Source organism: Leptonotus elevatus, chromosome 22, assembly GCF_054856555.1.
Source record: "Leptonotus elevatus isolate MCC_2025b chromosome 22, RoL_Lele_1.0, whole genome shotgun sequence".
NCBI classification, from domain to species: Eukaryota; Metazoa; Chordata; class Actinopteri; order Syngnathiformes; family Syngnathidae; genus Leptonotus; species Leptonotus elevatus.
In genome coordinates, this window is record NC_141260.1 from 3,801,335 (window position 1) to 3,815,640 (window position 14,306).

At 42.6% G+C, this 14,306-nt stretch overlaps 1 protein-coding gene and 1 long non-coding RNA gene across 3 annotated transcripts; one reads left to right on the forward strand and one right to left on the reverse strand.

Moving 5' to 3' along the window:
• Window positions 1-3,994: 3,994 nt before the first annotated feature.
• LOC147155431 (uncharacterized) lies at window positions 3,995-7,155 on the reverse strand. Of its 2 annotated transcripts, none has more exons than XM_086066695.1 (3): window positions 7,052-7,155; window positions 6,789-6,945; window positions 3,995-5,556 (listed from the first exon to the last, which is right to left on the reverse strand). In XM_086066695.1, exon 3 carries the CDS (start codon window positions 5,553-5,555, stop codon window positions 4,371-4,373), a length of 1,185 nt encoding a protein of 394 aa, XP_085922821.1. In that variant the 5' UTR covers window position 5,556; window positions 6,789-6,945; window positions 7,052-7,155; the 3' UTR covers window positions 3,995-4,370. The 2 variants fall into 2 exon arrangements, with proteins under 2 accessions (XP_085922821.1, XP_085922820.1); XM_086066694.1 differs by having other exon boundaries at window positions 3,995-5,573.
• Window positions 7,156-13,272: 6,117 nt separating this feature from the next.
• On the forward strand, window positions 13,273-14,042 carry LOC147155432 (uncharacterized). The gene is made up of 2 exons (XR_015092298.1): window positions 13,273-13,551; window positions 13,630-14,042. It is a non-coding gene; the product is annotated as an uncharacterized LOC147155432 (long non-coding RNA).
• The last annotated feature ends 264 nt before the right edge of the window (window positions 14,043-14,306 follow it).

Genomic DNA, 14,306 nt, shown 5'->3' on the forward strand with positions numbered 1-14,306 from the left:
TGTCACAGGTATGACAAATCCACTCCTGCATCCGTTCTTGAGCAACGGTACATGGGGCGGGGAAACTACAAGTGTGAACAAACTGGCCTGTCAAGCACGCAAACGCCACATCAACATCTTTGGTGTATCTGGCTCGTTTGCAATGCTTTACTTGATTGGGGAAAAGCGCACGGTGGCACACTGTGCAGATATACGTCGGCCCATGCCGAACCCTTTCCCGGAAAGAAGCGATGGTGGCTTCCATTTCTGGATCTACGAGTGCCTGCTTCATTTCCACAGAGACGTCTACTATACCGTTTGCCTGACCCTGCTCAATTTCCTGACACTGGGGAATGATGTGACTATATTTCCTTATTATTTTCACAGCACAATTTAACTTGTGGCGAATACGTTTTAGCGCGTTTGAATCACGCCTGTCCTCTTTGTTTTGTAAACAGCGCCTAATATGAGAGAGCCTGAAAGCTGAATCTTTTTGGTACCTTTCTCGCATGTAAATTTTTCTGTTGACTCTGAAAAGATATATCCTTTTTGTACCTCTCTCGCAAGTAATGTTTTCGTTGACTTTGAAAAGAAAGGTCTTTTCTGTACCTCTCTCGCAAGTAATGTTTTCGTTGACTTTGAAAAGAAAGGTCTTTTCTGTACCTCTCTCGCAAGTATCGTTTTCGTTGACTTTGAAAAGAAAGGTCTTTTTCGTACCTCTCTCGCCAGTATCGTTTTTGTTTACTTTGAAAAGAAAGGTCATTTTTGTACCTCTCTCGCAAGTATTGTTTTTGTTTACTTTGAAAAGAAAGGTCATTTCTGTATTTATCTCTTATGTACCTTTTCATCAATATCTTCCGCTTTTGCTGAAAAGCAAGATCGTGTTGGTATTTATCAATCAGATATTGCTGCCGTTTTGCCTTAAAAGCAGAATCACTGTTGTATCTATTCTTCTGATAGAGCTTCTTTTTTCCTTAAAGCACAGATCACTGTGATATTTAGAATTAGATGTAATTGAAAGTTTTCTTTGGCACTTACGAATGGGTTGACGTTCTCTATATAAATGTTTTGCACGCTGACTTTTACTCCATTTAGAAAGATCTATATTAACATGCAGCAGTTTGAGTCCTTGCTGAGGTTCCGGAATATTTTGACTCTCATTAATTTGACTTGCTTGGCTATTTGGCTCAACATGTACCGCACTATGTAGCTCTTGATTTGGTACAATACCGATCACAAGTTGTATCGCTTTACTTGGGGATTCACCTAATTCAATTAGTAGCTCTTCATTTGCCTTTGATATGGTTGTAGTAGAATCCCGATGCGTCTTAATGGAACTGCCATCAATATGAAAAGAGACTGGCACAAACTCATAGGTTGCAAACCGGCTATGTCCTTCAAAAAGCTGACGCAAATGCTCAACCAAGCCACACAAGTGAGAAAAAGTCAACATAATTGCAGTTCCGTTTGGGTGTGGCAAGCCCACTTCAGATCTGGAATGTGAATCAAATAACCCAAAGTATCCTGATGTGTCACGGAATACTGCAAAACACTCTGGATTCACAATCAAGAAAGCAAGAGTGACATTTTGTGACAAGCACTCAAGCTGAGCTCCAAGAGACAATCCCAAGTCTCTTTGGGAATGACCGTCATCTATGACATAACCAACGCTGAGCTCATGCATCTGTACATTATAGACATTGGTGTCCGTCATGACTTGTTTTGGCATCTCCTCGACAGTCAAGTGATCATTCCCAAAGTTATGGTCCAAAATCAATTGCTGTTTAGCACCCACGTAAAGAGAGTCCCCGTGTTCAAGCACCCTGTCAAGGTCAAGCGAATTAAACTGTAACCCCTCAGCGTGGAAGGCCAAGAAAGCGAGAGCCATACAAGTACACTGGTGGTTGCGAGAAAAACTTGAGTACCTTTCATCCATCTGTGAATGTGTGGCCCTCACGGATAGCGTGCGTTGAGGAAGTCCCACAGCAGGATCCTGAAATGATTGAAACTATTTTAATTATCTTAAATTCTAACTAATATAATTTTAAACATTTCATATGTTAATGGTTAATGTTGTGAGTATAAAAAAGTTACCTCAGTCCCAGGACGACGGGGGGATGATGGTCTGGAAGGAACCTCCGCAGGGGCTGGCCTTTCCTCTGGCTGAAACGACAAGCAAACAATAATTTTTTAACACACAGCACTTGTGTGAAGGGTCACTAATTTCTGTTTGTGATTTTAAGTAAGACTTCTCAGGGCTGATAAGAATGCAATGCAAACCTGGTGCTCTCTCCGTGTGCTCTTATGGGCTGGCTGCTGTCGTCTGTGCCCTGCGGTGGATAGAGATAGAGAGATATATATTATTAAATATTTTTATTTTTTTTGCTTTTACTGCGAAGCATTGTTACGACAAGAATGGACAATTAACTATACTTTTTTTTTTGTCATGAAGATAGATATGTAAACATAACGGGCAAACAAAATAGGAAAACTGAAATACCTTCTTATCCTTTGGATCCTGGGCAGTCCTCAGGGCTGGAAAGACGAGCTGGAGACAGCTTGTCCATCGCCTCCAACATGGGTGGGCTGAACCAGAGAGGGTTCAATGGGATGTTGCACTGTAAAAAACACAACAAAATAGAAATAGAGAAATGGAATTGTAACATGTGCCATGGTAAAAGGCTGAATGAATCCATGATCACCATCACAAACCTGGAGAGTGCCCATCCACCCAGTGGGCCCACAGGTGACCTCAGAGTCCACAACCGAGCTGCTCTGAAATGACTAGTGACATTATTGCATGTTAGGAGGTTTTCAAAAACATGTTAGGCTTGCGTTTACCTCCTTGGCCTTCCCGACGAGTGTCCAGTCAAAAGGGTTTGAAGGCTGAGGCGCAGTGACCTCACCCTTAACAACCACTTTTGGTCTGAACACTCGAGCTGGTGGCGAACGCTGAGGAGCAGCCGGTGCAGGTGGTGCAGTCCTCTCCATCCGCAGGTTGACGGCAGCCCACAGCAACCGCGCAAGCACCGACATCCCATCGCTGTCACTGAGGTGTACCTTCCAGACATGATCAGAAAAAATATTATACATCTACAAACATACTTTTGATAGGAGGAGCACTAATAAAATGTTTGTTTGTTTTTTGCAGCAACTAATGTACTTACCCCGTCTCTACACCAAGTGAAGATGTGACAGCGGGAAGTGGCCAGCAACAGCGATGGGGCGGCCCAAGTTGTTGCTGGGAGCCAAAATGCAGACCACCTCGGGTGACCGAGGCAAAACAGCATTCAGCACCTCAGCACGCAACTCGGAGGCCCTGGCACCCGGGGTGGACATCACGGCAAACAAGAAACGTCCCTCCGGAATCTTCACAACCCCATCGGCAATGGCTCGCAGGTGGGAGTCACCAACAACCAGGACAAACTGTTACAAAAGAAAAAAAAAAGAAGTAGTAATTGAAAAAAGGAAAGAAGTAATTTAAAAAAATAGACACAAATGAAGGTTGTTAATTTGTTATAAAGGCAGAGTTGATTATAAAACATACCGTGTTGTCCTGGTTCAGTGCTGGAATGACCAGTTTGTGCCTCCGCCCAGTCACAGCTGAAACTGGCCATTCCCGAACTCTGTGGCGCCAGCCAGTGCCTCTGCCTAAAATGATGCACACACAGAATACCATGTCAAGTCTCAACTTCAATTGCTGACAATGCACAGTACAAGTACATGTTCCACTTTGAGTGTATATGAACCTGCAAAATATTGGAATTGTTTAAAATAATCGATTGTAAAACTGCTGCAAAAGCAATTAAAATTATGACTGACCTGGTACCAGAGCCTTGGCACAAACAGGGGACACCTAAAACATAAAGCATAGACATTACACAATTGTAGGCATGTGCAGTCTGTCAAGGAGGGGAAGCTTGAGGACCCAAATGCGGGAAGACAGGGCGAGGAGGCAGAGGCTCAATCAAAAAGGGGATTTTAATTTCTACAAAACAAAAGGCGAGATCTAAATTGCACGGAAAAACATAACCTGGAGAAAACAAGGCAAAACGGGCAGCATCACAGGGGGGGAAAATTCAAGGCAAAAACGGGCAGCATCACAGGGGGAAATACAACAATGACCCGACACAGACAGAGGGGAGACAGCAGACTAAATACACAGACTAACGACACAACAAGACACACGTGGCTGAGGGCACTGATTGGATCACACGAGGAAGGGCAGGATCACACTTAAACAAGACCAAGGGAGACACACAAGGAAAACAGAACCCAAAACATGACAGAACCCCTCCCTCAAGGGACGGCTCCCAAAGGTCCCTAACACAAAAAGGTCCAAAAACAGGGCGGGCGGAGGGGGGCCCGGAGGCGGGAACCTGGCACACCCATCAAGGCCAGTCCGGGGGGCGTCCCGGACGCCAGACGAGGGGAGCCCGGCGGCGCCAGTCCGGAGGGCGCCCCGGACACCACACTGGAGCAAAGAGCGACCACGACGTGCGCCGCCAGACAGGGAGAAGACGGCAGTGGGACGTGCACCTCCTTGGCACGGGGTCTTGGGGCTGCCGCGGCACAGGGTCTTGGGGCTGCCGCGGAGGCGGCAGACGTGGCACGGGGTCTTGGGGCTGCCGCGGAGGCGGCAGACGTGGCACGGGGTCTTGGGGCTGCCGCGGAGGCGGCAGACGTGGCTCGGGGACTTGGAACTGCGGCGGCAGACGTGGCTCGGGGACTTGGAACTGCGGCGGCAGACGTGGCTCGGGGACTTGGAACTGCGGCGGCAGACGTGGCTCGGGGACTTGGAACTGCGGCGGCAGACGTGGCTCGGGGACTTGGAACTGCGGCGGCAGACGTGGCTCGGGGACTTGGAACTGCGGCGGCAGACGTGGCTCGGGGACTTGGAACTGCGGCGGCAGACGTGGCTCGGGGACTTGGAACTGCGGCGGCAGACGTGGCTCGGGGACTTGGAACTGCGGCGGCAGACGTGGCTCGGGGACTTGGAACTGCGGCGGCAGACGTGGCTCGGGGACTTGGAACTGCGGCGGCAGACGTGGCTCGGAGACTTGGAACTGCGGCGGCAGACGTGGCTCGGGGACTTGGAACTGCGGCGGCAGACGTGGCTCGGGGACTTGGAACTGCGGCGGCAGACGTGGCTCGGGGACTTGGAACTGCGGCGGCAGACGTGGCTCGGGGACTTGGAACTGCGGCGGCAGACGTGGCTCGGGGACTTGGAACTGCGGCGGCAGACGTGGTTCGGGGACTTGGAACTGCGGCGGCAGACGTGGTTCGGGGACTGGGAACTGCGGCGGCAGACGTGGTTCGGGGACTGGGAACTGCGGCGGCAGACGTGGTTCGGAGAGTTGAAGGTGCGACAGACGTGGTTCGGGGAGTTGGGGCTGGTGACTCCGAGCGCCACCAGCTGAAGCCCAACGACGCACGACTCCCTCAATCAAGGACGACAGCAGGTCCAATTGGGCGGCCATGGCGTGCTGGAGCTCCTCATGGCGTGACAGGCGCGCCTCCTGATTCCACATCTTGGCTTTCAGCGCTCCCGCTGGGTCCTTCTCGGGTCGGGTCATTCTGTCAAGGAGGGGAAGCTTGAGGACCCAAATGCGGGAAGACAGGGCGAGGAGGCAGAGGCTCAATCAAAAAGGGGATTTTAATTTCTACAAAACAAAAGGTGAGATCTAAATTGCACGGAAAAAAATAATATGGAGAAAACAAGGCAAAACGGGCAGCATGACATGGGGGGAAAATTCAAGGCAAAAACGGGCAGCATCACAGGGGGAAATACAACAATGACTCGACACAGACAGAGGGGAGACAGCAGACTAAATACACAGACTAACGACACAACAAGACACACCTGGGGCAAGACACAAGTGGCTGAGGGCACTGATTGGATCACACGAGGAAGGGCAGGATCACACTTAAACAAGACCAAGGGAGACACACAAGGAAAACAGAACCCAAAACATGACAGTCACCATAATATAGAGTAAAAAGCAAACATAGGTTGTAATGGTTAAATTAGTTTCAATTAAAATTGACCAGGTATTTTGTACATACAAGTGATGTTAATTCAGGCCAGGTTTATTAATGAAATTCTTAATCACAAAAGAGATTCAAGGACTTAACTGATACTTTTGTTTGTGTCTGAAATACAGTCACAATTGCTCAATTTTGCTAGAATTTTCTGATCAAATACATGAGCAGAAAGGCAGCAGATTGTACCAGATTAGATTATAGTATAAAGGAAGTATATAGAAATATGTTTTTGACAAAACAATGACATACACTGTTTAGATAGACATGAAGTCTAAAACAAAACATTAGTTGTTAAATATAACCGTCTTAGTTATTATTATTTACATCTGGTCTATGTAACTTAAAAGAAACCATGTGAAATATCTGTGTCCGGGCTCGGCATCTCACAAATTTGTGATCAATGTTAGTGAGTTTATTTTTGACATCAGTAAAATTTTTGAAATCTTGTAGAAAACAGACTTCATCACAATTAAATTCAGAATTAGTTTGACATGAATAAAGCAATGCACAAATATCGCTCAGTCATACACTCTATATTTGTCAAACTATGCCCTGGTGAAGACAATCTTGTGTTGAAACATGTTGGTAGTCCATTTTAAATAAAGGATTTTTTTTACATTACTAATGAGTGTCTTGAATACACAGACTGCTTTTAACATAAGCATTTTAGCATTTTTTTCTGCTTGACTCTATATTTGTAGCCGGAAATAATGTGTATTGCACATTAACAAAGTTAATTGCATTTTGCCTGCTGTGGAACATACCTGGTGGGCAGCCACAGTAGAGGTATGCGGTGGGGAGCGGGCGTCCACAGTGGCGAGCCGACTGGCTGGAGCTGAAGTTCGGACTCTGGCCTTCTAAATAAAAAACTGGAGACTGCATCGTGGTCCCATCACTGGTGGCAGAGGGTGGGGACCGAGGCTGAAAACAAAATATACAGCACATTGAGGACCTAGCAGTGTGACTCAAAATAACTCAACACAGAATACACCACCGCCAAGTGCAGAATTGAATAGAGGCAAAGTACCTGCTGGGGTGCGATGTTTGGGCTCAGTTCCGGAGCAGCAAGGTCCAGCTTCTTCCATCGGCGCTTGGCTGCCTCGGAACGCTTCCCCTTCCGCGGCATGCTGCTACAGCAACCTTTACTGTAAGCAAAAAGAAAAGAAAAAAAACTTCCCAAGACAAAGTCAAAAGTAAACTGGCAGTAAAAAAGAAAATAAATTTAAACACAACAAAATAGTAAAGTAATGATATTAGAGTGTTTGTAATGTGCTGTTGAGTGCAAGTTCAGCTGTATTTGCGTTCTAGACTCTGTGATGTAGATCTTATATATGTATTATGTTGTTTGAGGGCAAGATGGAAGCAGGTAGATGAGGTGGAAGTCCAAGGCGGTGCTGAAGGTTTGAAATCCAAGTATCACGGTCAGCAGCTTTCCAATTCGCACAGTGCTCAGCGGATCGCTAAAAGATTCAAGATAAAATTTGTAGTTAATCTCAGATGTGTTTGAAACATTAAAAATGTACATTGAGTCTAATGAGGCAGTGGTGTCATTGTAATAAAAATAAGAAACCGTCATCAATTGAAGTATAGTAACATCACACATTGTATAGTTCATTGATTATAAATAATGGATGGGGTGAGCAGAGCCTTCAATAAATCCTCAACTGTCATGATTGGGGTCAGCTGTTTCTGTTTTCACTTGCAGTTGCTGGGGAAACAGCTGGAGGGCGGATCCCGCCAAACACACCTGCTGCCCATTAGCTCGTCAGGTCAAGATAAAAGCCTGACAGAAGCAGCAAGGAGTGTCGGGTTATTACTCCGTGATGCTACTCTGTATCCCACACTACTCGCTGTTCTAGCCGCCCTCGGGCGTGATTTTGTGTTTCCTTGTTTTTGATTAAAACTAAAGTTATCAGCATCACTGCCGTGGCTCTCCTGCATTTGGGTCCTCCACTCCGTTTCGTGACAGCCAACTTCAACCGTGACAGATCGTGACATCAACAATAGAAAAAAATGGATCCACTATAGACTTCCTTGTTTACTTATTAACAAAGAAAACGGTATTGTAATAACATTGTTACTTTTTTTTTCTTTTACATTAATTTCCATGAGGTGAAACGGTTTGGCAAAATGGATGGGTATTCTGGATGGCCGTGAAAAAAACGATCACTACAGAAACCAATGGTAATCTTTCAAGGGGGAAAATAAAGGCAGCTTTAACAATTTACAAATGTGTGCTGTAGTCAATCAATGAAGGTCATTTAACAGTGTAAAATACTTCCAAAATCCCTCATCGGCGCCGCTCCGCTACACGATCGAGCAGGACACGCCACTCAACAACCGACGCCCCCCTCCCCCACCCCCACCACGACGACGACAGACGAGACAAAAGCCTTACTGTGTATTGTAGCAACGATGGATATACACAATTGAGATTTACAGCATACTCAAACATATGTATATATATATTTTTTTTACTGCACATTAAAACCTTAATGTAACATCTGCTAGCTCTAGTCCACTACACAGTTGAGCAGGACACGCAACTCAACAACCGACGCCCCCTCCCCCACCACCACCACAACGACGACAGAATAGACAAAAGCCTTACTGTATATTGTAGCAACGAGGGATATACACAATTGAGATTTAGAGCCTACTCAAACTTTTCTTTGTTTTTGTTTTCTTTTACTGCACATTAAAACCTTAAAGTGAGATCTGCTAGCTCTAGCTAGCGCTAGCAGGTGTAGTTAGCATGTAGGCTACCATGTCTAGCACTTAACTTTACCTATCTTGTTAATACAGCAGCCGGATAACACAACGTTCAAATATGGAGGTAAATATGGTGCAAAACTAACTTGTGCAAAAAATTTGTACCTGTAGAAAAAAGTCTAAATTTGTGATTTGTATCTGTAAAAAAAATGTGTGCCTGTAAAAAAAAAATTGTGTCTGTAAAAGAAATTTGTACCTGTAAAAAAAAAAAATGTGTATGTGTAAAACAAATTTGTATCTGTAAAAACAAATTTGTACCTGTAAAAGTCATGATTTGTATCTGTACAAATTTTTTTTGTACCTGTACAAAAACTATAAATTTGTATCTGTAAAAGTTGTGATTTGTACCTGTAGAAATGACAACTTGTAGTCAAAGAAGTCGCCACTAGGAGTCACAAGTGGGCTTTCTGCTGCTGTTCAGTGACGTGAGTTTTGCCCCATTTGTCGCGCTACAAATGGAGCAAAACTAATTTGTACTTGTAGAGCGCCGTGATTTGTACTCGTAAAGAAGGGGCGGGCTCTGGTGTAATGAAGGGTTGTCTTGACCAATCAAGTGAGAAGGATTTGAGCGGATTGGAGCGCAACCTCATTGGTTTAGCGAACGACGGTGGCGGGACTCGCGGAAGGATACAAGCAGGACACATCGTCGCCAACCAACATACATATTAAGAATACTTCAGTCTCTTTTGGTTTTTGCTATTACAAGGTAAGTATTATGTTACTTCATCATTCTTTCAAATATTGACGATGGTCATCCAACCTGTTTTTATGATTAGCATCACATATTTAGCTTTCTAGCTAGCTGGCATTTGATTTCATGCTAAAGCAGTCTAGTCATTATCGTCATTTCTGGCGCCACGGACTTAATTGCATCTCATGCTTTGGAATATTGTGGCTATATGACAACAATGAACAACTAAACTACTTCATTATATGCCAAGAATGGTGCAGTGCGCTGCTCCCCTGTGTTGGTTAAAATTGTTATTTCTTGTATTAGTTAGCTGGCTAACAAACGAATTCATGTAGCTCACATATGCGCCATTGACAGGTACTGGAGGGAAGATGCACCCAATCGATGTTATGTATGTACACATTTGACTCCATAGTGTTCTTTATCTTGTTTTGCCTTCTAGAAAAATGACCGATCAGAGCAACAGCTCTTCGCTGCAGCAGCAGGTGAGCGGAATATCGCTACTGTCTTGACATTAATGGTGTGTTTTTTGTTATTATTTCTTCCTGTTTGCATAATAATGTAATCAATAATAATGCACATTACACACGACCTATACAGAGTGTCCCAAAAGTCTCTTTACAATTATAACAATTTTGAGATATTTTAAGTACCTTCATTTGTGTGAGTTTTTTTTTAAACTTAATTTAATAGACCTCTATATGGGCATCATCATTTACACCAAGCACATGAAAACGGTACTCGATTTGTTGCCATGTTTGCTGCAGGTTTACCATCCATCAACACAGTATCTGAAACAAATAAATTCAATATGAATGAATACTTTAATTAACAAACACTGGTTAAAATAAAACAAATCTGTTTAAGACATCTCAACAACTGCCTTTGTAATATATTGTTTTAAAAATTGTAAACATGTTATGGACACCCTATATTTCTCTCTAGGAACTGCTGCTGAATCTTTTACTGGCCCGACTCCATAACAGACTATCAGCTGCCCTTGGGCGTGCCCCTCTGGACCTGGACTATCTACAATTTATCATTTCACAGGACATGGTTTTACTGAGTGCACTAGCTAACCAAATTCAGATCCCTCAGCAAGTGTATGAAGCCCTTACTGATGTGCATGGTCTACTCTCTGCCCAAGATGAAATGGAGCTTCATGTAACGGTTCCTGTGGGGAGAACAAAACCTGGTTGTCCAAAAATTTTAATATGTAGGGAATATGTTTCGGAGCTCCTCAGCATAGGGCTATCTGCAGCGTACATTGCCAGACTTTTAGGAGTTTCTCGGTGGACGCTGCAGAGAAACATGAACAGCTGGGCTATGTCTGTTAGGGCCTTGTACGGTCAACTGACTAATGATGAGCTTGACAACCTGGTGTCACAAACACACCACTGCAACCCACATGCTGGGTACAGATTAATGATGGGATTGTTGCGGGCACAGGGGCATCGTGTACAGTGGCAGAGGATTCGTGCATCGATGCATAGGGTTGACACAGCAGGAATTGTGCTGAGAATGTCAGCATTGAGGTGTGTTGTTCGCAGAACATACTCTGTCCCAGGCCCAAGATCGCTGATGCATATAGACACAAACCACAAACTTATAAGGTTGGTTATGTTTTTCAAATCAAAACATATTACCTGTACATGACTTAACTATGTGCAAAAAAGTGATAATACCTAATGTTTTTCTTTATCTCAAATGTCATTGAAGGTACAATATGGTGATATTTGGAGGAATCGATGGTTTCTCAAGGAAGGTATAAATAATTGGATATTCCCTTTAAACGTCTAAACTTTTTGTCATTGAATCAGGCATTTCAATTGTGATTAGTTGTTTTTTGTTTTTGAAGACCTTCAGATTGTAGTACTAGTTTAGGATGGCTACCTCAGAAATCGGTTTCATTTTCTTTGGGAGCACCTTTGCATTTGTATTCTTCAATGGTAACATAATAGTACTGTAATACTCTTACTTACAGTCATTTTAGTTGAAAAGCTTTAATTGCACTTACAGTAACAAATCAAAACTCCATCATGTTACCTGTGACTTTATGCTAAGACTTCGCTGGCACTCTTTGTCTGAGAATTAGATTACATGTTTTCTTTGTTGACATTTTATAAAGACTCATTTCTTATGGAATCTCTTAAAACAGATGCAAGGTAGAGAATGAGATATTCTCAAGTGCCATTACACCAATTTCATTGAGTATTATTGTTGCATTTTACCTTTTTAAATATAATCCTGTTTTAACTACTACATGACTGTTAAAGGTTATTGAAATTGTATTTGTTAAGAGCTTTGAAATTGACACTTAAAATTGATATTGTTATTGTTAACGTACTTTGATCATTTGAAAATAAAAAGTACAGTTGTTTGAAGTCACAATGGGACAATTCCATTCTTCTCACATAGATAATGTATCTTGCTGTTGCAAATAATAACAGAGCCTCCACAACCCTTGCCTTCTTCAATGAAGCTGTTGAGAAGTATGGCTTACCTCAAAGGTTAGTCAGACATCATCACCTAGCCTATCCTACCCTTAATAGTGTAAATCTACCTGTTCTAACCATTGACTTGTTTTAAGGTTTTCGTTTCAGTGAAGTGTAATGCATAATTAATAGGAGTTCTCATTTTTGTTACATTTTCTTAAGGGTTCGTGGTGACCATGGGGTGGAAAATGTGGATGTAGCCCAGCTGATGTTCTCCACAAGAGGAGTTGGCAAAAACAGCTTCATTGCAGGGAAAAGTGTGCATAATCAGAGGTACTTTAGAAGACACTTCATTTTTATGGAACTACCACATTCATAACCTTGTAAGTTTACAGGGTGAGTAAAAAAAAAAGAAAAAATAATACGCCAAAATCTATGCAATATTAAAAAATAATAATAACAACAACACAGAAAACTTCCGGTTAGACACATGTAAATACATTCAAATTATTCTTGTTTTTGAAGTGGTTAATGTGGCCACCACCAGCAGCACGGGCAACATCTAGCCTATTTGAAGAAGAGAAAAGAATGAACTGAATGAAAACTTCACTTAGCAGTCGATGGCTGTAATTGGCCTGGCAGAACCTCTGTGTGTGTGATTTTATTTTTTTCTTCTTGTGGTGGTATGTTAAAGACAAAGTTTATGTTCCACCACTTCCATCAAATATCAATTACATGAAAGACCAAGTAACAGTTGCAATCAACATTGGCAACTTACGGTTGTCTTTACTGCCAGTGGTAAACACTAACACTTGTAAAACCTAAAAACTTGAATCTATTTACGACACAAGTCCAAGCTACAGTTTTTCATTTTTGCAATATCACATGATTTTAAATTTTCATTTGATTTGTAGCTTTATAGGATATCCCCTTGAGATGCAACATCTAATTTTCAAAGGTGACATTCCAACACATACAAATAGTAATAATGTACAAAATAAAGGTAAAGAATTCTGCTATGTTCTTTTTTTTAATCACCCTTACTTTCTCATTACTTGAAATTAATGGAATGTTTGTTTCATTTATGAAACTGCATTTATCATTTTAAACTACTTTTTTTGTTGATAATAGAAAAAAAACATTTGCCATTGAAATGCTTAAATTTAAAAGGATTTAGAACAATTCAAACATGCTCTCAAAAATGATTAAATAATTAATTGGATAGCCAAGTAGTTGATTAATTGTTGCACCCAGTTGCTTGTTTGTCCAAATATGATTCACTTTTTTACATGGTTTAAAATGTCTTCTTTAATTAAAAAAAAAAGGGGGGGGGGGGCACAATTACATTGACATTACAGAATTGAACGTCTTTGGCGAGATGTCTACACAGCAGTCACTTGCCTCTACTATGCTGCGTTGCACCAAATGGAGGAAGATGATCTCCTGGACCTGTCCAGCAGTGTTCACCTTTTCTGCTGCCATTATGTCTTCATTCCTCGCTTACAAGCCCAGCTTGATGTTTTTAAAGATGGCTGGGACAGTCATCCCATGAGCAGCGAGGGAAATCGTACCCCGAACCAACTGTGGCACATGGGACTGCACTATAATGTACAAGAGTCTAATGATGTTGTAAGTACTTTTAAAAAATTGGTAAGCAAAACTTACTTTAAACAGTAGACAATGAATTGTTTTTCATATCAACTACAGGATTTGAACATCCCCCTGATAAACTGGGAGAGTAGTGGCCTTGTGTCCAGCAACACCGACTCTTGTGTCTATGTGCCTGAAACTGACTGCCCTTTGACACCTCAAGAACTGGCTGGACTCCATGCTGCTGTGGATCCAGCAGGACCTTCTACACGCATGGGAGTAGACCATTATTTGGCTGCAGTGAACTACATGCACAGTATAAACTATGTGTAGGGTCTAGCCAAGCGCTTCTGGGCTGTTATTTGTTTAAAACTGCCTGCACTAAATTACATTTTATAATTTAGTGCTATATATTGTCTTTTCGTACAAATTGACAATGAACTGTAATAAGAACCTATCTAGCAAAACATCAGAACTACATTATTTAAAGTAATGAAATAAAGATTTTGATCTATACCAAACCAAAACCAGTATCAGTTGTGGCGATGCAGTTCTTTAAATGGTCACTGAATTCTGTGTAATGGCTGTAGTGGCCAGGTAACTTTAAGTTTTGGAAGCATGTAGAAGACGTGGGATGTTCCGCTCTCACCACCTCCACTTTCATATCTGGCATGGGTATCTCCCATCCCACCCAGAACTTCAGGAGTCTTTTAAGATTCTCTTGAGACTCTAAAAAAAAGGAGAAAAAAAAGTGGAATTAAGTTGTGCATGCTATTAAGTAACAATAATCAATT